The following is a 23,769-nucleotide window of genomic DNA, read 5'->3' on the forward strand; positions in this document are numbered from 1 at the left end:
TAGAGAAATTATGTATTATTAGTTAAATAAATTGATATAAATTATCGTGCTTTTTAATAAATTAAAATAAGAACATTATAATAAATTAATAATGACATTATAAATTAAATAAAGGCATAGCAGTTTAATAAATTCACAACAATATAACATCAAATATTTTGCCACAACAAGATCCTATTTTATATCTTCCCAATCCAAAAAAGGTATCAAATTCATTCTTTAGGACCCGTTGATAATTCTGAACTGGTCCAAACAATCAATAGTATCAAAAGCAAATCTTCCTGTAGTACTGATGAACTATCCATAAAAATTTTCCTAAATCTCAAATCACGGGATTTTAACTCTTCCTCCTTTTTTCCTAAACACCTAAACACCTACATGTTTTTCCAGGGAGACCTAATCATGACTACTCCACCAGAAATTTAAGCTTTGATGTGTATTTACCAATTCCGTCTACTGAGTTTGTAAAGAAATCTATATTTTATTCGGCAAAAAATTATACAACCATCTCCCTTTGCAACTTAAATCTACAACTACTTTTCTTAAGTTCCGTACATTGACAAAAGTCATCTTGTATCATCATCCAGCCTCAAGAGTCCACTGCTGAACATAGGCCTCTTCCTCATGTTTCCAACCCCGTCTACCTTGCTCTTATCCAGTTTTTATCGAGTCTTCTTAAATCGTCAGTCCATCTTGTAGGTGGTCGACCGACGCTTCTCTTGTCTTCCCTTGGCCTCCATTCCAATAACCTCTTTGTCCATCGCCCATCTGTCATTCTGGCTATGTGTCCTGCTCATCTCCATTTTAGTCTGGCTATCTTCTCGATGATGTCAGTCACTCCGGTTCTTCTCCTGATGTCTTCGTTGGTTATTCTGTCTCGCAGAGTTATTCCTAACATGGACCGCTTCATTTTTCTCTGCGCGACTCTCAGTTTGGTAGCTGCTGCTTTTATTAAGGTAAGTGTTTCTGCTCCGTACGTCAAGACTGGGAGGACGCACTGATCAAATACCTTCCTCTTTAGGCATGTGGGCAGCTCACTTTTAAAAGTTTTTCTCAGTTTTCCAAATGCTGCCCACCCTAGGCCGATTCTTCTCTTCAGTTCATGAGTCTGGTTATCCCTGCCAATCATAATTTCATGGTCCAGGTATTTATATCTATCTACGAGTTCTATTTCTTTCCCACCAATACTGATGTTCTGGTTGGGTACCAAATTGGTCATGATTTTTGTTTTCGAGATATTTATATTTAAACCTACACTTTCTGTAGCCACAACCAGTTCCCGTACCATCTCTCTTGCCATACCTAGATCTTCAGCTATTATAAGTATATCATTGGCGAAACGTAAGTTGTTTAGATATTCTCCATCTATTTTTATTCCCTTTGTCCTCCAATCCAAATTCTTAAAAGCATGTTCTAGCATCGTATTAAAAAGTTTAGGTGACATTGGGTCTCCTTGTCTAAGCCCCGTTTTTATGCGGTTACTGTTAGTATGTAATCTGACAGTGGTTGTTGCCTGCAGGTATATTTTGTATAATAATTTAGTATATCTATAATCTAGCCTGCATTCTTTAAGCGCCTGTAATATTTTGCTTAGCTCAACTGTGTCAGAGGCTTTGTGAAAATCGATATATATATATTTAGGGATTCTACAGTATTCACTGCCTTTTCTCGCTCAACCGTTTCCATCTCTCTCTGTTGTTCCATTCTCCATCGTTTAGTCCTCTCTTACTCATGGCGTCGTCTACTTCGTTCCTCCAGGATTTTCGGGGTCGTCCTCTTTTCCTCCTTCCTATGGGGCTCCATTCGGTTATTCTTTTTATCCATCTGCTGTCGCTAGCTCTTCTTACATGTCCATACCACTTTAGTCTTTTTTGTTCTATATATGTTAGTATGTCTGTTTCTATTGATGTTCTTTGCTTTATTTCGTCATTACTTCTCCTATCCATTCTTGTTACTCTGCAGCATCTTCGCAGGCATTCCATCTCTGTTGCTATTATCTTACTGCTGTTTTTCTTGTTTATGATCCAATTTTCGGCCCCATATGTCATAATACTTCGCACTAATGTTTTATAAATCTGCGTTTTTATCTTCATATTTAGGTGTCTATCCCACCATACTGAGTTAAGTTGTCGGATTGCTGTTCTTGTTTGTCCTAATCTTTGTGTAATTTCTTCCTCTGTTGTTGCCTTTTTCGTGATTATGAACCCCAGGTATTTGAATTTATCCTTTCCTTTGATTGTTACGTTGTCATCAATCTGTAGATCTTCTATGTCTTCTTCACTTGTAGATAGGTACTCTGTTTTCGCGAGGTTAATATCTAGGCCAGCCTTGGTATATTCTTCTTGAAAATCGATAAATATTATATTATCTTATATACTAAAACGCTAAGCCCTTTTCTTGTCCACCACTTTACTCAAAAACCATATTAAATAATTAAAATACTTTTTCGGAATATTATTAGTATTACGTATGAGATTGTCAAGATATACTTTTGGTACAAAAATTCACTTCCGGTTTGGCGATGACCGGAAGTTAAAATTTACTTTAAGTTTTTGACCCCACAATGTATATATAAATCGAAACGTCTCGTCGAGACGAATCTAAATATGTATTTCCGGTTGCGATCCGACACCGGAAGTTACCCGAAACGCGCATAAAACGTCAAGGTAGAGCAAATCTGACACCGGATTCGTGATCAGCATGCAAAATTAACTGCTGAATAATATCCATGATGAATGTGATGTATATTCTTGCTTATATTGTTTGTATTGATCTCTTAATTTTTCTAGCAAAATAAAAATTTCATTTAAAAAACTCGATGTCGAGTTGGTCCGCTAGTATATCTATATAACTATATAACAATAAATAAATTAATATCATACTGTTGGAAGTGTGATCTTATGATCTTGTTAGTTTTCGGCAAATACTTATTTTTTTTCATAAGTTTTTTACATACTTTTTAAATTACATGTACTATAACCACATGGTCTTTTGCTGTGCTATGTTGGAATCAAATTGTAAACTGTATTAAGTTTCCATAATTGATTGTTTATACAACCTAAGTATTTAATGTCTAGTATCTTAAGCTTCTTTACATTTTACACCATTGACTGTTACATGTCTTTTTAAGGTAACACATTTATATTGACTTTTCAATGGATGTTGGTTTTTCATATTGTGCTTTTTAGATGAACTGATGATGCTTTCTGATTAGAAAGCGAAACGTCTTCAAATAAATAGATGGAGTAGCCTACTTCTTTATCTTTTTTCTCCACCTTTTGACCGAAAAACACACCATCCTTCTGCGCTACACCTGCGTAGCGCAAGCGGTAGGATTCTTGCCTCGCACGTCGGTGGTCCGGAGTTCGAATCCTACCGCTGGCAAGAACAACTAGACATTTTTAAAAATATCTATAGGCCCCAGGTCGACTCAGCCTGAATAAAATGAGTACCTTGGGTAAAACCAGGGGTAATAAAAGGCGGTTGAAGCGTAGCACTGGCCATGTTACCTTCCTTGTATACCGTAGGCCCTAGATATAGCAGACTACCCTGCTATACTCCCAAAGCCGCGAAGCGGTATAAAACGGGAGACTACTCTTACTATATAAAAATATTATTAGGTTTTTTAAAAACCTTTAAAGAATGAGGTCGATAATGGACAGAAGGAGGATTATAAGACTAGCACTAATGTACTGGGAATCCGAGATCTCCTTTTTTAACCTCATCCAAAGGTAATAAAATGCTTAATTGAAATGAATAATTCTGTCTACACCATAAATCAGTCTCAGTGATTTTTTAATTGAGGGACCTACCAATATTGCAGCTATGCAAGGGTAGATTAGTAACTTTGGACGAAAAACCGATTATTGCGGAGTGAACAAACCAGTTTTGGGGCTATAACCGGTAGGTTTTTCCAACCCCTACTCAAGAGCCGTAAATAATATCAAATGTTTTTTTTTTCATCATCAGCTTTATGGTCATATTTAAAAAATAGTTGGTTTTGAAGCAATATTGAGTCTTTCGTTTACTTTCCTATAAAATCAGATGGTTTTTTTGTCATAATTTAGCCAATTAGTCGACTATACTTTCTACATGTTGTAGTATGTGTATTAAGTAATAGCTCTGCTGCTAAGTAAAGTCGGCTTTATTATCTTTAGAAACAATCTTTAATTATTGTAGCCCAACTTTAGTACGATCACGAACTGTTATTATTGCCCTCCAAAAAGTAGTAAAAGGAAGTAGGTACACAGGGGACTGATCAATACTTCCACGTTTTGTTTCCACAGGTAAACAAAAAATGACTGTTTGATATTCATTTTTTTAATATTCTTTATCCTAGTTTATAGGTTTAACATAATTATACATCATTCAATGTTTGCCTGCCATCCATAAAATGCTGAAAATGCTTATAATAAATAAAATAATTATAAAAGAATATACATTTTAAAACATAGGAATCTGTTTAATTAAGTATATTTCTACTGACATATTTGAACAAAACTAGGGCCTTACGAAGAACTATATTTATAACAAAAGTAAATATTTATTTATTTAGAATTAACCACTTATATATAAAATTATTATTTAAATAAATAGCGTTTTGTAACCTTAAATATTCTAGCCAATTATTGGAATACCGGGAATGGTAGGAAGATGTAAAGATGATATATTAAATATTGAGCCAGATGTCAGGTTTGGGATCACTTCCCCTATCACGTTTTTTGCAATATTTTCAAATGAACCAGAAAGGTTGGGTAGGATTTGATCGATGATCTCTTGCGTAGCGTTGGAAAAGATATCTAAAAAATAAAATTTAATTAGGATAATATATCTATTTTATTTTACATATATATATATGTCTATATATATATATATATATATATATATATATATATATATATATATATATATATATATATGTATATATATATATGTATATATATATATATATATATATATATATATATATATATATATATATATATATATATATATATATATATGTTTCGAACACCGTTAACAAACCAGATGACGCAAGTGAAGCATATTCTATAATGAATTATCCAACACCTTAAAAGACCTTCCCAAAAAGGATCTAACCTTGATTACGGGTAACTTAAATGCCAAGATTGGTAGAAGAAAATCAGGAGAATTCATAGGACAGTTTGGGCTTAGAGAAAGAAATGAGCAAGGAGACCGATTGGGCAAATTTGTATCAGAAGAAGAGTTAGTAATTACTAACACTTACTTCAAACTCCCATACAGAAAATTATACTTTAGGCTACAAAATACGACATCAGGCTACTCAAAGACCAACGCACAGAACATAGTGTAAAACAGTATATACATAGCAATTTAAATACCGTTATTTAAACTCATTTAATAGACCCGGAGCTTAAAAAATTGCATAGAGTTTTACAAGACATACAAGAAAATTTACTTAAACCACCAAAAATTAAGAAAAAAACGTGTATGTCAAATGAGATTCTAGATATGATGGAAGAGAGGCGAAAGGTCAAAGATTAGGACAAGACATTATATAAAAGAATAGTTGAGAGAACAATGTACGAAAAAACAGCTATTACAACAGAAACACGATTCATTTAATATGCACAATAAAATTAAAGAAGCTGCAGGCCTAGAAGAGTTGTATGTTTGGCAGGCAACCAAGGTAATCCATTATTAAGTGTGGAAGAGAGACTAGACACTTGAAAGAAATATGTGAAAGTAACATTTGCAGATGAAATGCAGATTACCATTGAAGACATAAAATGCCAAACAGGACCCCCGATTACCATTGAAGAAATCACGCAGCTTTTAGAAAAACTAATGATAAAGTCGACCTTCTTAACTATACCAAAAAAATTAAATAAAAAACATGCGAAGACTACAGAATAATTAGCCTAATGAGCCACTGACTTAAAACGTTTTTAAAAGTGATATATAACAGAATATATAAAAAATGTAAAGAACAAGTGCAATGGACACAATTTGTATTTAATGAAACTTTAGACATCTGAGATGCTCTATTCGCTATACAAGAGATGCAGGGATGTCAACTGTGATGAATATATTTGTTTTATCGACTACAAAATGGCATTTGACAGAGTAAAACATGACTCATAAAACATGGCTCATATTCGTCTTAAAAGAAGTGGGCTTGGATGATAGAGACTTGCGAATTATATATAATTTATATTACAACCAAACTGCGAGATCATTAACACAATCAAAGAGCGCAAATTAGAATATCTTGGCCATGTTATTTAAAAAAGGTATTTATAAAGAGAAGACCAGCGAGAAGAAGAAAATCTTGACTTCAAAACCTAAGAATGTGGTTCAATACATCCACAACCGGACTATTCCGAATATCTGCAAATAAAATTCTTCTTTTTAGGGTGCCTGTCTATTCCTAACATTGGCGATCATTCTGGCTATGATGACTTTGTTGGTTGCTATACGAAATAGCTGTGTTAAGGTCTTTCTATATGCTTTTTAACCAAGCTCTCAGGTTAGCAAGCCAGGATATTCTTCTTCGTCTTAGTTATGCTGATCGCCAACATCCAGAACAGATAGGCACCGTAAGAAGAAGATGTTCCGAAAGATTTCCGCGGTTAGTACAATAAAACCTAGAGCTAAGATTAATACTATGACAAGAATTAATATTATACTCAAGAGTCTTCCGATTATTATTGCGTCGACGTTTTTATTGATTTGGGCCTTTAGGCCTTAGGGCTTTCTAAGTCTCAGTCTCCCAAGCCCATAGACATATTACTGCCCAAACTTTGTTTGAGTCGGTAAATAATAGAGAAAATAGGGGTTATTTCCAAAACATGTTTGAAAGTCAAGAATATCGGAAAGTTCACGTCAATGGTACTCAGCACTAATCTAAGAAGAGACCAAGATGGATTTCAATCTGATGTGATGAACAAACTTTTTGCGAATATTGTACTTTTAAACAAAAACAGACCAAATGTTAAATGTAAGATAATATACAATAAGTTCCACTAAATAAGTTTCTCCTGATTTTTAAATTCATTTAGTAAGTTTGTAAAAGTTTCTAAAGTACGAAAGAATTTAGTAATGTATATTACTATAGTAGAAGCCAGTGGTAGGTGTGTGGTAGTTTGGCAATAGACTGGGAAATTGGGACCGTACGCGATTCGTTTTAAAAATCTTTACTAATTAATTTAACTGAATTAAAGAAGAGAAAAACAAATGAGCAATAAATCTGAGATATTTCTCAATTAATACTAATCGCAATCCATATCGTCCAAGTTGTCCTCATCCTCTGAATCATCTTCTATATTAATTACCACCGGTTCAATATCTTCCTGCAAATTGTCCACCGCAAACATTTTTTCTTCTACTTTCTTGACGTAGTTCACATTAATTATGCCACTGCTCTTTAGATACGCGTTGATAAGCTTCTTTCTTCAACTGTTCTACCATTTTTCTTTAAAATTGACTTTGTTTCAAGCCACATACCTTTATACTTGACTCCAAACCATCTCAATTGGATTTAGCATAGTAAGGCAGTAGTCCCAAAATCTTAACGCCATATTTTTCCGCAATTGTTTCAATTTTGTACTGGTCGTACTTGTCCCTAAATGCGTCCGCAGTATCCAGTAATTCACTTTTTAGGTAATCTTTCTCGAAGAAAATATTCTTTTCGACTAGCCAATCCTTGATTTGCATTTTGTTTTACAATTTTTTCGGGAAATCAAATTTACGGAAGTGGTATGACGCATTATCCAAAACGACAATTTTTGCTTCCAGTATGAAAAAAACCAAACCGAGGACCTCTTTAGGTTAGAGTTTCAGTTAAGTATCACGAGAGAAAAACATCTCGTGGATTCTTGATCGTTGTAACGCTCAATCCTTTTTGACTGAAGCACCGACATCCAATGCTCATCAATATAGACAAGGTTTAAATTATCCTTCTTTCTCAATATTTTTATTTGTTTACAGTACTTGTGTCTCCAGGATATGATATCTTGTTTTTCCATAATTATCGAATCTCGACCTCTTCTACACTATTCAAAACTCATGTCATTTGGTAGCCTACGAAATGTGATTTTTGAAAATGTTAGTTGGTCCTCATCATCCTTTACTCTGTTCATTATGCTTTTGACGGTTGGTGGTCTATTTTTCAAAAAAAAATCATGGACAATTTTCCTTATTAGAGATTCAACTCCCTTATCGTAAGTATTCTTACGTAAATTGGACTGGAAACTGTTTTTCTTTCTTTTTTGTTCCAGTTTCAATTCGCCTTGCTGGGCCTCTTCGCAGATGTCATGAATTTTGCGAAAATTCAGAGTAATAGTCAAGCTGTAACCATTTTTTAAGTTCCAATGATAGTTCAATACATTTTACGCCACACGTTTTACTTGAACACCCTGTTTGAAATTCACGACAGATACTGGCAACGGCTACATGATGAAGGTACTTTTATCCTCTTGCTAAAATAAAATATAACTGAGCTATCGTAGTTTTTGCCAACAGGTGTTTGGTCTATTGGCCAGTATCCAAATCTACAAAGAGACATGTTTGCTTTGCATAGATAATGGGGCTTAAAACTGATTTGCTTCTCCCAATGATCTTTATTTTCTTTTTTGATATATTTTGATATATATATATTTATATATATATATATATATATATATATATATATATATATATATATATATATATATATATACATATAAAGGAGTACGACCGTCAAACAATATTCAATAAGTAAGTTCAAAAAAGATAAATCTTTTGGTCACGAGGATATCGGTCAAAGGAGAAATAATAAAAGGAAATCACAGTCCCATTCCTGGTTTTACACCTTTACTTTCTACACTCACCATTCATTGAACTGATGAAGCTTGTAAATTAAATAAGCAAAACGTCTTCAAATATAGGAATGAAACTGTGATTTCCTTTTATTATTTCTCCTTTGACCGATATCCTCGTGACCAAAAGATTTATTTTTTTTTGGAACTTACTTATTGAATATATATGTAGAAATATTTCTTAGTATAAGTATTTAGCATAGTTTTATTCATTAGTTACGCCACTGCAAGAAACCACTTAAACACTATGCTTAAGTCGCTATAAGGGAGACGCGATTCAGGGGCGAAGGGGACAAGAGATATGTAGACGAGATCACACATTCCTTCTGAGCTAAACGGGATTCGATTTTTGTCACCCGAACTGAGTAGACTTAAATTATCGTGCATGCCGAAAAAGACGGAAGACGAAACCAATTAACGACGGGGGTGTTCGATATTTTAATTCGCAGACAATTATCCGTATTTTTGTGTACATGTAAATAACATCATTACAGTGTATTTTATGTAATAAAGACTTCTCGCATAGATCACGGACTTTTACTATAACGTTAATTCCTCTTCAAATAATAAAAGAACTTTAATTAGACCTACATTTTGGGGGCTCAACCGGGATTATTTCGAAAGAGACAGTAACGTTTATTTGTGCCGCTAATTATGGAAGCAAGATTATAAAAGAAAGTGCACAGTTTGTGGCCAAACAATATCGAATCAACGACGAAGTGACTTTTGTAACATAATATGCCAAGTGTACAAAATCACAAACAGTCTAGTGTAGAGTGATGTACAATTGTATGTTTATGACATTTTGTTCTTGTCGAATAGGCCGCAATTGACGAAATGCCCCTGAAGATGATCTAGGGATCGAAAGTACTTGGGCAAGATTAAATTAAACTGTGCTCGATATATGCCTTTTATCTGATCAAAGTTCATTTATTCGAGCATTCAACCTTATATTTATATATATATATATATATATATATATATATATATATATATATATATATATATATATATATATATATAATAGTCTTTCATACAACCGTAGACTATTATTGTGAGCGCGTATATTTCAGTGCTATGATCCTTAAATCCGGTCCTGAAGCGCCGCTTCAGGACCGGATGGCACCGCGGGGCAAACCTGCAACGACGTCGGCCGTTCTCTCATAAGAAATATATTGCCTATCTTACCTCCACTGCATTCCAACTGTGGCTTCTACTATAGCTTTGTTTAACATAATTAAAAACATAAATTACTTACTCGGAAAAGTTGAAAAAACGTGAGCAAAATTTTCGAATTCAGTTATTAAAACAGCTAAAATAGAAAAACATTAATATAACTGAATTTAAAAGTGTTCAAGAATACTTACGTAAGAAGTTAGGAAAAGCTGGAATCTGACTAATAACTTTAGTTATGACCTGGCTTAAGTAGGTAAAGATTTCTGTAGAATATTGGAAAAAGGTCTCTGAAACAAAAATAACTTTATACAGCCAAACAGACAAAAAGTGTAAACAAGCATTATCTTTAATTTTTGCCCAACTATATTTATACCTTCTTATCCTGTAATCCTTTGTTTTTCTATATTTTGTTCTAGTTTTGAGCTAATAAATTTTTGTTTAGTCATTATTCTATGTTGATTCTATTTAGGTATATTGGTGGTTTGTTTTACCTAATTAAAATTACTAACATTGACTTAGCAGAAGTTAGATATTCTACATATTATACTTGTTTAGAGTGTATAAATCTATTTGTACACTTTTTAGTTACTTTTTAACGAGATGGAGTAGTGGATGATCACAATCGAGTTGGTTTAATGCCATTATTGAGCTGATAGTATCTGTAATAATGATATTGCTCTTTTTATTTTTATTAACTGTCAGAACTAGTGCTTTGAGTGTGGCAAACACTTTAGCAGAGAACATTGTGGTATATAAACGTTTTTTGTAAGCTTTTGTGTAATGTAATGAGTAGATTGCTGTCACAGTTTCGTCTTCGTTTTTGGAAGTATCAATAAAAACTTTGAAACAGTTACCATATTTGCTTAATAATTTAATGAATTCTTGATAGATGAGTGAAGGCGAATTGTCCAAGGAGAAGGGTTTTAAATTGAGGAGATATCGTAGGTGTCTCCATGACGAATACCTATTTTTAACAAATACCTTTGTAGGCAAAAAGGGTGATCAGTGCAATTTGATGAAAAGAACTTTTAAAGCAGTCAGCGAATACTTTTAGTAAACCTTGATTTTCTTGACTAGATGATACTATAGCAAATAAGAAAGACTTAGATTTTGTCTTCTAAATAAGAGTGGGATCCCGTCAGTCTCCCGGTATAGGTTTTGTATTGTGGTGTGCTTCTAAGTAAATTCGAAGACCTGTATTTTAAATAACATATATTGTTTTTGAGTACGTTTTTTAAAAGTTGTAAACGATGGAGCCGTAGTTAAGTTTGGAACGTACTAGGACCTTGTAGATATGTAGTTTATCTTAAGCAAATTAATTTCAGGCTTTACTAATGTCGAAAAATATTCCAAGTTGTTTAATTGCGAAAGCCTCATATAATCCGATGCGACATCATTAAGATTGTCTACAGTAGAACGATGATTTTCGATGACACTCTGTTCTGGTATAATATTTTTTTTTGTAATAACAGTACATTTGTAAAAGCAGAGGTTAGTTAGGAAAATACCTATACACAATGGGACTGCTTCAATCCTCTCCTGTTTAATTTGGAAATACATAAAATCATAAGATAACATAGCTGTGGTAAGATGTAAAGGAAAACTATTGCAACCTATCAAATATGAAACTGGCATTGGACAAGGGCATTCGCTAAGCCCATTAATATTTAATCTGATAATAGATGAAATCATAAAGAAAGTTAAAAAGGAAGAGGATATAGAATGGGAGAAATGGAAATAAGGATAATATGCTACGCAGACGACGCCGTAATAACAGCCGAAAATGAAGATGACCTACAAAGATTAATTAAAGAATTCGAAGATACGGCGCTCAGATACAACATGGAGATCTCAACAGAGAAAACTAAAACGATAGTGATATCAGCGGAACCGAGACGATGTAAACTAGTCGTAAATAACAAAATAATAGAACAGGTGATGAAAACTGAATACTTATGAATAAAACTGTCAAGCTACGGAAAAGTTGAAGAAGAAGTACAAAAACCATTGAACATGGCAAACAGAGCAGCAGGATGTCTCAACAACACAATCTGGAGAAACAAATACCTCACAACGGAAACGAAAACCAGGATATATAAATCAACAATAAGACCGATAATGACGTACACAGCGGAAACAAGAGCAGATACGGCGAAAACACAAAGACTACTGGAAACAACAGAAATGAAAGTCAATAACAAACCAAACTCTAAGAAACAGAGTAAGAAGTGAGGAAATACGAGCGAGATGTGGTATAGAGGAAATAAACGCGTGGACCAAAAGAAGAAAAGTGGAATATAATCAACACATCGAAAGAATGACAGAAAATAGAATAGTACGAACAGCAAGAGACAAATCGCCGAATGGAAGAAGATCATTGGGACGACCGAGGAAAAGATGGTCAGACAACGTCAATTGAGGCTAAAAACCGAAGTAAAACAGGCATTAAGCCTATTTATAAAGTAGGAAGAAGAAGAAGAAGATAAAATAATAAAAGAGGGTAAAATAGCAGGATGGATTACAGAACGGAAAACAACTTATACAGATTATAAAACAAAGTAGCCTGAAGCGTACATAAAAAATATAAAGATATTATAAAGATAATACACATCACTTTACTGTTGATTTTACTCTTTTCCCCCAAAAATACCAAATTCAACTTTTATAGTACTATGACATGCCATACACAATATGTGAAATACCTGACTTAAGGAATCAATATCACTTCTATATCAATATTGATCTTGGTTTGGCCAAAAAAATCATACATATAATATCAAGCGTAATTTAATACAATGTTAAATAACGTTATTTAACTGTTTTTTGTGTCTCCTGTAAAATTATGATATTTTACATTGGAGATATTTCGTTCCTAACGACGATATTCATTTAATTGAAGTATTTTAATTAATGTAACCTACCTATTGAAGCCTGTGAAACTGAAGGTAGATTTGGCTTAGGAACGGTACTTAACGCTATATTTAGGTTTTCTGTATTTTGGTTAAAGAATGCAGTAACTTGATCGGTGTAATTGCTGAATTCGCCAACAATTTCCCCATAAGCTGAAAATTAAATATTTATTATTATAGTTACTTTCCTTCTAAAAAATTGTATATTTCTTACTTGGTAAGTTTGATATAAAATCCCCAATAAAGGGTATGTCCTTAAAAGAGTTAGCTATGGCCTCCTGTAAAATTAATTGGTCTGTATCGAACAAATAATATATTACGTTTGAAATCTTCTGGAATAAACCTGAAAAGAACAGTTTTTTTTAGAAACATTTCTTAAGACAACTAATAAGTTATGAGTGAAATATAGTTTTAAGCTACTGAATTTTACTTAAGAACAAGAACAAATAGTAATTGTTAAGGGCATGTTTGTGATAAATTAACAGGCATAATTTAATTTACATTTTAGGGGCTAAAAATTAAATAGTTACTGAAATTAACTTTCTTATATACAAAAAAATTTTACAAAAGTTTACCTACTCGAAATATCCCGTAAGGTTTGCAACGGTTACCGTCATTCAGTTAACCCTTAACTACCATGGCCAAAAATAGTAACATTTGTACCATGGCAGGGTCAAATTTGACCCCCCATTGTTTTTTGTATCAAAAAATATTCTTTTTTTAACTTGTTTTATTTTAAATTATTTTATTTACCGCTACTTCTACATTTATATAAAAATAAACGAATTTGGTAAATTAGATATAACTTTATTTAAAAAAAACTTTTGTATTCAGTCAAATTAACATAGCTATGCACTTTCTCGAATTATAAGAAAAATAATAACAATGTGCAGTTTTTTTATATCCAATGGTGAAATCTAGATATCATAGCTCCTATTTAAAATAAAAAATATCGATTTAGATTTCGTATCTCAAAAATGACAAGCATGATTTTACCTTAATTTTCAATACAGCTCATGCATAACGTTTGTATGCGGGAATGATTTTTGCAAATAAAATCTAGACATTTATCGCACGATGAGCTTTCTTTCTTTTAGTTTTTGGAATATGGACATATTTTACACCTTCCCCTCTTTTTTCGTCGTTGTGGCTCTGGATTTGTGGCAGGCATTGGTTCCTGAAGTCCGGAAACTTTAAAAATGGCACTACGAATTTCTCTCGGTAAACAAGTTTGCTGAGCTCTACGAGTTAAATGGGCCTTAAGAAGTTCTTGACCTAAAGTGTTTAGAAGCAATCTTCTTTATTATTATTTGATTTTGCTGAACTCCATTAAAAATTACGTTAGCATTTAATCCTGCAACGTCCAAAATGCGAAACCATATTATTTGAGGCCGTCTACGAGTTCTTCTGCCAGTTTTATAGCATGCACATTTCTTATTCAATGAATCCACCCCACCTTTTGTCTCGTTGTAAAAATTTATAATCTCTGGCTTTCCATTAACCATTGTATTGGAATGATGCATAGTTGACACTAACAATACTGCACGATTTTTCTTAGGAACAAAAGATACAAGGCTCTCGCTTCCTGTAAAACCAAATAAGGCAGAATTAGGTGGCCTGTTTTTTTGGGGTTGAAATTCAGCAGGAACTTTTATTTCTTTTTCGAGTTCCAACATATGAAATTTTATGGCTTCTCAGTTCTTTTATGAGCTCAATGGACGAAAACCAATTATCTGCTGTTATGTTTCTATTTGTACCAGAAATTGGTGGAATAAGTGTCAAAACATCTAGAGTGGGGATGGATAACTTTTTTGGATTTGCTCTGCGTGTATCTTTTCCAGTATATATAAAACCATTTAGCAAATAATGTGTCTTAGAGTCTACTAAACACTGCATTTTCAGACCGTATTTGTCTGGCTTATTTTTGAGATACATCCTGAATTGGCACCTTCCTCTAAATGCAATAAGCATTTCATCTATTGTGAGATATTCACCACAGCTGTAATTGGACTGGCAATTAATTATAAACATATTAAAAATATTGGATATAGCTGCCAGTTTATCTCCGTGCGCAATACGTTCTTGTCTAGTAGCTGGGTCGTCAAAACAAAGGCTTTCAAGCAAAAAATAAAATCGGTTTAGTGACATGGTTGCTCGAAATATATCACGGCCAGTACCATTCGTAGCAAATAAAGACCTTAAATCTTCATTATTGGATTTAAATCCCCAGCTAAATATAATAAGCCTAAGAAGGCCTTTAATTCAATTATGTCAAGATGATTGGTATATTGACACGATAAATTGTGTAAATTATACTTAAAAGCCATATTAGTTATTCGTTCATTGGTTTTCTCAAGAATTTCTTGCAATATATCGTGGCTAATAATACATTCCCAAGCATCAACTGGTTTCTCTGGCATACTAGCTCGAGCTTTTCCAATAACACCAGGTAAATGACTAATTAAATTATGCTTACGTGTACGAGAAAAGGTGGGAGAAGTTTTAGACCACTTGTACCTATTTTTGCCATAAAACACATCCCTTGAGTCAGCTATATCACTTTCTTCACCCGAATATTCACTACCAGTTTTAGAATTATTAATTTGTCAATTTTTTTCGTCATCATCGTCCCATTCGTCTTCACTGTCTGTTTCGTGATGACTGTGTTCACTAGCCTGGTCTAAAAACTCACTGTCACTATCTAGTCAATTGTCCATAATTTTTTGTCCCTCCTCTTCAAGTTCTTTTTGTGTCAGAGGACGTTTATTGCGACTACACCCCGCCATTTCAAATTACTCGTTAATTGTACTAGAAACACTTATACCATAAGCGGGTCAAAATTGACCCTATGCGTGTCTAACTCTGCAGTAGTAACAGATAAACTAACGGAATTTTCAGAGATCGATAGATCACCTACCGGTCGAAGATTAGCAGAAAGCGCGCAATGCTCAATATATGTTTCGGTAGCGAAACTTGGCATTAAAAACGCAGGGGGTCAATTTTGACCCCGCCATGGTACTAAAAGGGTTAAAGCTGTTATTAAGTATTGTAATTTAAAATAAAGTAAAAAATTAAAGTAAAAACTTTCTTTTGTAAACTGGTATATAATTTTATTATTAAAATTTTTAAAAATTAGCCGAAATAGATTTCTAAATTTTCATAACGTCAGTGAAAAACCTAAAAGTATAACCACTTAAAAATGCAAACAAAAGATTAAAATTTTGACTGTTAGATTTTAACACAGCTGAGTAAACTAACACACCAGCTAACGTCAGCGCTAAATTAAGCTTGTAATGACACCTTCAATTTTATATTAACAATCTCTCTCCAGGTGACCACTCTATATGCAGAGTAATTAAAGGATTTAAGAAACCGACACTACCAATTGCTTCAATAAGAAAACCTCACAGAATTGAATTCTATGAATGACAATAAAAAAGCTAATGTCTTTGCAAAATAATAAGAAAATATATTTACTCCAAATTTAGGAAAAGACATAAATAATGATGTAGTTAGCAAATAGCTAGATGCACCCTACTAACTCTCTCCACCGATAAAAGCATTCTTCCCATCTCCCAGCCAACTCTCACAAAGCCCCAGGATACGATTATTTCCATGGAAGAATCCTAAAACATCTACCTAGAAAAGCAGTTCTCATGCTTACTATTACCTATAATAGAATGCTGCAGTTAAGTCATTTTCCAATCCAGTGGAAATATGCTCATATCATAATGATTGGAAAGCCAGGTAAATTGCCTACAGAATCTTCTTTCTACCGTCCGACAAGCTTGTTACCCTTGATGTCCAAGATATTTGAAAGACTCCTGCTAACGAGAACATAATACTCGAACATCAGTTTTTTTTAGATCAAAAATATTCAACAATCCAACAGTGTCATAGAATAGTAAATAAAATCAAGAGAAGTTTGGAGGAAAAGGCTATGTCTTCTTCTTCTTCTTTTTATCTAGACATGACTCTTGTCTGTTTTTCAATGTGCCTCCAGTAAGTTGTTGTTCCATCGTTATCATGGTCTTCCTACTGATCGTTTTCCTATTGGGGCATTCCATAGGTAAAAATGGAGAACTGTCGCACATTGCCTAATACTCAATGTACTATTTATGAGTAGATTGTAAATATGCATTTAAAAATAAAAAATAAATAAATAAAATTTGATATCATTTTACAAAAGAAAGTTTTTATTTCTCTCTTGTCGGTTTCTTATTACTGAGGAATTTCTATTACTGATTTTCCCTAATACTCCTAACGAATTTTGTCCATTTTTCTCTATATTCAGATATCTTTTGATTTGGCAGAATGTGCTGACTTCTGAATTTGATTGGACTATCTGGTTTGTGATCATCGTGTTGAGCTTCTCCTCTCCGTAACATTTTCAGAAACAATAAATCTCTCTAAATCATCGACACCTCAGCGGCCCACATGACCAAAAAACTATAGAACGTTTGTCCGATGAACTGTTCGGGTTGCGTCTTTTTAAACTTAGACCACTCACCGCATTTTTTTTTTCATACCAATGAGTATCTGAGCTTCTGTATTTTTAGTCAGTTGTCATCAATAGTTACACTAGATCCGAGATAGTTGAATCTGTCTAATATCTGGTATTAGTGCAAGTAGATACTCAGCTAAATGGTGTTGGGGACCAACTTTAATGCTTTTCAACTTAACTCTTCACAGAAGATCTAGCATTTATTGTGCATTTGCTGCTAAAAGTATAGTATTATCAGAAAATTTGACACTACTTTTTTACCAGCCACCATAACTGCACCTACCAATTATTCTAAAACCATTTTTATGACATGTTCACCACAAATGTTGAATATGGCAGGTGATAAAACGCTTTCTTGTCTAACCCTTTTCCGTTATTTGTGCCAGCAGGTGTATTGGTATACCCACACCCACCTCTATATAAATTGAGCAAAGATTTATCAAGATTACTCCAAGAATGTATTCTGGTAGTAGAAAAAGTATATTATTATAGATACTTGAAATTCTCTCGACTTGTCAACGAGTAGATACTCAGATTCAGTATTTGCTAACTTCTACCTTTTCATTTTACAAACCCCCCTTTGTCCCGCAGTACTTAATGGTGTAGGTAAGTTTTCAATCTGTTATTGGTGATGCGTAACAAGATTTTACTGGCATGTGTCATTAATGGTACATCTGGTAGTTGCCCCATTTTTGTGTAGTGGAATATAAATTGAGGTAAACAAATTAGATGGCCATTTTCTACAATTTTAAATTGGGGAAATCCCATACAGATAAAATAAATGATTGTTAAAATAACCTATTGTCACGTAGTGACTGCAGCATTTATCCTGGTTTTGTATCAATTTCTGGAGATATATTTTTCTTTAGCGATTTAATTCCATCTGTTACTCAAAGAGCAAGACAGTAAGTTCTTTGGGGTAGTCGGAGAGCAATAGATTTTGTGCTGCAGTCTAGTTCTTTCTATATAAATTGCTACAATAGTTTCGCCACGTTTATAACGAGATAAGTCAGCATCGGTCTTTAGAAAACCTTCCTTATCTGTCGCAGACCACGTTTAAGAGTTATTTTTTTTTTTTTTGTAAGCAGTTTGAACTTTTGAAACAAATCTCTCGCTTCATTTCGACTAACGTGTTCCTCTATATCTCTGTATATTTGGGTAATATAATCCTCTTTATCTTTGCGGCATTCCCTTCTTATTTTGATAATGCCTTGTGTTCATCGTTTGTTCCAAATCTATTTACATTTTCTTCTCTGCGTTGAATAACACTCTAAGAGTCATCAGTAATCCACTGCTTATGGTTTGTGAAAACAAGTGTCGTATGGTCTTTTGCAGTCTAAATTATTTTGCCTTTGAGACAGATTCAAGTGTATTTAGGATTACTATCTACTTGATCTAAAGAACGGATTTCTTTTAAGTCTTGTTGGAATTCATTTATTTTTGAGAAGTTTAGTATATTAAATATCATCTTCCTTTTTTAGAATAACTGTTATTTTGGTTTCACAACAACTACAAAATAATCAAAAATAAACAAATATTGTGGCAACGTACGGTACATGTAAGACATCACCGTTATTACATTTTAGAAATAACAATATTGGAAGAACAACCAATATATAATTCACGTAAAATATAAACATGTACGTAAGTTAAGAAATATTAAATTACAACTCTAAATGAAAGAAAAGATTAAAATTTAAAATTAGATTGATCTCAAACAAATATTATGAATAGAAGTATGATAAAATTAATGTACAGAAACAACGTAAAAAATTGCACCTGCTATAACTAATTATACTATTAGTAGTGCTAGAATTGACTCTAAGTTAGACTCGTTTACTTACCCAAAATGGAACTCGCCAGACCTAAAACAAGGAAAAATATTAACCAAAAATAACTGTTATATGGTATTTTAATTTAAAGAAAGGCCGTTTAATTATTTTTAAATGGTCGAGGTTAGGAGGAGAGTTAGGATCGAAGGTTCCACATCCGCAGAAGTAGAAATTAGGAGGGGAGTTAGACCGGGATGTGTTCTTTCGCCTCTGCTGTTTAATCTTTACTCCGAGTTTCTATTCAAAGAAGCATTGGAGGATTCCAAGGATGGAGTCAATGTGAATGGCGTAAATATCAACAGTATCAGATACGCCGATGATACAGTGTTAATTGCGGATTCCGACTTAGGTCTACAACGACTCATCGACAAGACCAACTCGACCTGTGAGCAATTTGATATGAAAATAAACATTAAAAAAACCAAAGTGATGTCAATCCGAAAAAACCAAAACGTACCTCAACCTTGCACAATAAATGGGCACATTTTAGAACAGGTCAATAGATTTAAGTACCTGGGATGTTGGATCGATAGCAGCCTAAATCCTGATCTAGAAATAAAATCGAGAATAGAACAGTCCAGAAAATCTTTCGAAAAAATAAAAAAAAAAAACTGCTTTGTGATTCTCGAATAAAACTCGAAACTCGACTACGTTTATCAAAATCTGGTCTGGTCGACTCTTCTACATGCAGTTGAAACGTGGACCCTTAAAACATCAACCGTAAATAAATTGGAGGCCTTTAAAATGTAGATCTACCGGAGAATACTCAAAATTTCAAGGACATCGCATACCTCAAACGAAGAAGTGCTGCATAGAATAGGCAAGGAAAGAGAACTTTTTAACACAGTAAAAGTTAGAAAAACATCATACCTAGGCCACATACTGAGAAATAATAAGTACCAATATGCCCAACTTATAGTGACAGGAAAAATCGAGGGAAAGAGAGGCCTAGGAAGGAAAAGACTATCGTGGCTCAGAAACATCCGACAATGGACAGGGCTAAATTTTGAACAGCTAATAAGAACAGCTGAAGATAGAGAAGATTTTAAGATTGTAGTAGCCAATCTTTATTGAGGAGAGGGCACTTTAAGAAGAAGAAGGATATATGTACAAGTTTGTGCCCTATCAAGGTACATCTGCTGAGCCAGTGGGCAAAAAACAAACATTGGGTACTGGAGTTGTTCTGGATTTATTATCAACTATTGAAAATAAGAATACTCATAACATATTTTTTGATAATTTCTTCTCATCTTATGGTTTATTTCGAACACTAAAAGAGCGAAGGTTTTTTTGCAACAGGCACTATAAGAGCAGATAAAACAGAAGGGTGTCCTCTAGAGTGTACAAACCTTACGAAAAAAGCCCTAGGGGTTGGTATGACTTTTACTTTGAGGAGAATACGCACATTTCTCGGGAGACTTCTATATTTCTATAAAAGAATACATTTATTAAAGAGAAAAAACGTTTTGGGACCTCAAATTTATATCGCTTAAACCGGGATTTTCCTATAACCGGTATTCTAATAAGCTGGTTCGACTCTATACCAAACACTAAAGACAGTCTAAATTTTACTCTAAAAATGGTAATACGACAAATATTTTGTTTTGTAAACGTCACAAATATATTTTTAAAACTCATTTTTATATTTATATTTTTATAACGGTCCCAGTTGTAAGACGAATTAAATTTTGAATACAAGGGGTTAGAGGTTTCTGGTTGTTAAAGAAAAAATATTTCATTATATTTTTTATTGTTATTAATATTTATTTACTTAAACTTACTGTTTTGTAGTTTATAACAATGTTTTTTTAATAAAATTTTGTTTAATAAAACTCTTTTATTTTATTTTAATTAAAGCGCATATACATGGATGGGTACCATTGACCCCGGTACCATATTTATGTAGTTGACTTGAACGGAATGAAATGATTAAATTTAAATGTACATTTTTGGTTAATAATATTAACAAATTTTTACTTACTAAATAGAGAATCAACAATTGACTGTCCATTATCTGTTCCAACTGCTGTGATTGTATTTTCCGTACTTCCCAACTGGGGGAATTGGGAATAACAACCATTAAACACTAAAATCAAACAAAAATCTTATTTTATATTAGTAAAATTGCTACGTTTGTTTATTATTAAAGAAAATCCTGCTTATAACACATAAGGTATAGAACACACAATGATTTCACTTACTGAATTCACGGAAACGATGAAATTGCTTTGAAACTTTTAAAAAATAAATATATGCGTAAAAATACAATTAAAAAAATATTATTTTTGAAATTTTTAAGTGCTCAAATTAAAGTTTAAGCCCTCTGATATCACCTCTCGATAAAAATTCTGCGCTTGCTTTATTTTAAAACATTGTTTTTTAATTGTTAATCAAGGGCGTATGGCAGGCGCTCATTTGTAGAATTAGAATTCAAATAAAAAAAAAATTTGTGCATAGATCTTGTTTCTCTCTCTTATACACGCCACATCCTGAGCGCTCGTCTTGCCCTAAGCGCTTTATTAATTATTAAAAAACAATATTTTAAAATTAAATTAGCCCACAATACTTATTGGCAAATAGTAGAAGAAAGTTTGAACTTGGTGGAGGTCCTTGGTGAATTCAAAAATAACATTTTTTTACTTTGTCTGTTTTTGAGACTTGAAAATCGTAATTTTGCACTTTTTTCAATTTTTTTAAGTCGAAAACGATCAAGTGTACAGAAAAATTATGAAAGACCAATTTTGTTTAGAATAAACCAAACTTTTCTTTGCGGATGACCAGGTAGTAATTGCCGAAGACAGCTACGATCTTAGCTATATGGTAAGAAAACTGCAAGAAGAATATGAGGTGGCAGGTCTAAACATGAATATGACAAAATGTGAATATCTCTCAGTGGGAACGGATGAAATATGTGACCTAGTCTTGGAAGACGACAAAATCAAAGGCGTACAATCCTGCAAATATTTGGGGGTCATTTTCAACAAGAAGGGAAATAGCGCAGATGAAATCAGGGAAAGAATAAACAAGGGCAGAGCAGCGACCCGTGCCTTAAACTATCTTCTCTGGCAAAAAACAATTCGACGAGAAACCAAAAAACACATTTACGGTAGTATAGTCCAAAGTATTACACTTTACGGTTCGGAAGTATGGGACGTCACCAAAGCTAACAGAAACAAACTTATGACGACAGAAATGGATTATCTGAGACGAAGCTGCGGTAGATCGAAACTGGAGAGAGTTAGAAACGAACAAATAAGAAACGAAATGAAAATGGAGAGAAATATCAATGATGACATAGAAAGAAAACAATTAATCTGGTTCGGACATGTTAAAAGAATGCCAGAGTACAGATGGCCTAGGAGAGTACTGGAATGGATCCCTCCTGAAAGAAGAAAGAGAGGACGACCACGGAGAAGTTGGCGCAACGATATTGATGAAGCAATGGCGGCAAGAGACCTAGAAGAGGCAACTGCATATGACAGAAAAAGATGGAAATTGGGGGCGGAGAAGCGGCGACAGCCGTAATAAATCCGTTATTATATATATATATATATATAAACCAAAAAAATAAAAAAAAAATGTTTGGGCCGAAAGAATTGATTGCTAAAGTTTTTTTAAAAAGAAAATTAAACAACTTTTTGCCTGGGTGACCACTTAAACCTTATTTAAGGGTATGCCATGGAAGTGATTCAAAATTTAAATTAACCAGAAGTTACTAAAAAGAGAAAGAAGCGATAGTACAAATGAATCTATCAATGGACACAAATACTTTCTGTTCCATGACCAAAAACACATTTTTGTAAAATTTCTATACCTGCGTAGTTTGGAAAACACTGTTCACCTTATTTTTAACATTTTCCTTACCTGCGAACAGCACGAACAAGCTCACTGTTAACTTCATAGTTGGTGTCTTTTCAGTAAAATCTGATATTATGCGACTGAGTCAAACAGTTTTTTAATATTTATACTGACTTTTATCTATTTTGAATAAAATTTAATAGTTATAATATGTTAGTGACGTGGTGACGTGAATTGGTAATGTTAGCTTTGGTTTAGTCAGTTCGATAATTTCTTATCCGTATGGCGAAGATAAGCTTTAAAGTATCATAATTAGAGAATTTATTTTCGATTATTAGTAATTTAGTGATGTAACAGCTAAAATATTTAAAAATATGGTTACATTTTTTGACCTTTCGAGCCTACTTACATAATGTGTTAAAAATCAAATACCCCCTTTAAAATTATTATGTTTATTAGATTTATTGTTTTCGTGATTGTACGAAAGTTAGCTAAATTGACCTACCCAAGTAGAAACTTTTGTTTAAAATAAATATTAAGTACGTAGATTATATTGTTTTAAATATTATTTCGGTATGACTAGATTTTTATTAAATTTTTATGAAATGTTTGTTATAGTTGCAATCAAGTCATAAAAGAACAATAAGTAATTTTGCATACATACATAGCGAGTCTGGTACAACTTAAGTCATTTCTCGGTTTCTCTACAC

At 33.1% G+C, this 23,769-nt stretch overlaps 1 protein-coding gene across 1 annotated transcript; it reads right to left on the reverse strand.

Annotated features, from left to right (window-relative positions):
* Window positions 1–4,298: 4,298 nt before the first annotated feature.
* Window positions 4,299–23,283, reverse strand: LOC140440869 (uncharacterized). The gene is made up of 8 exons (XM_072531229.1): window positions 23,126–23,283; window positions 21,243–21,347; window positions 19,274–19,294; window positions 13,140–13,268; window positions 12,938–13,078; window positions 10,208–10,303; window positions 10,099–10,152; window positions 4,299–4,799 (listed from the first exon to the last, which is right to left on the reverse strand). The coding sequence occupies exons 1-8, from the start codon at window positions 23,160–23,162 to the stop codon at window positions 4,618–4,620; spliced, it is 765 nt and encodes a 254-aa protein (XP_072387330.1). The 5' UTR covers window positions 23,163–23,283; the 3' UTR covers window positions 4,299–4,617.
* Between the last annotated feature and the right edge of the window lie 486 nt (window positions 23,284–23,769).

The sequence above is a fragment of the Diabrotica undecimpunctata genome, chromosome 5 (assembly GCF_040954645.1).
Source record: "Diabrotica undecimpunctata isolate CICGRU chromosome 5, icDiaUnde3, whole genome shotgun sequence".
NCBI lineage: Eukaryota > Metazoa > Arthropoda > Insecta > Coleoptera > Chrysomelidae > Diabrotica > Diabrotica undecimpunctata.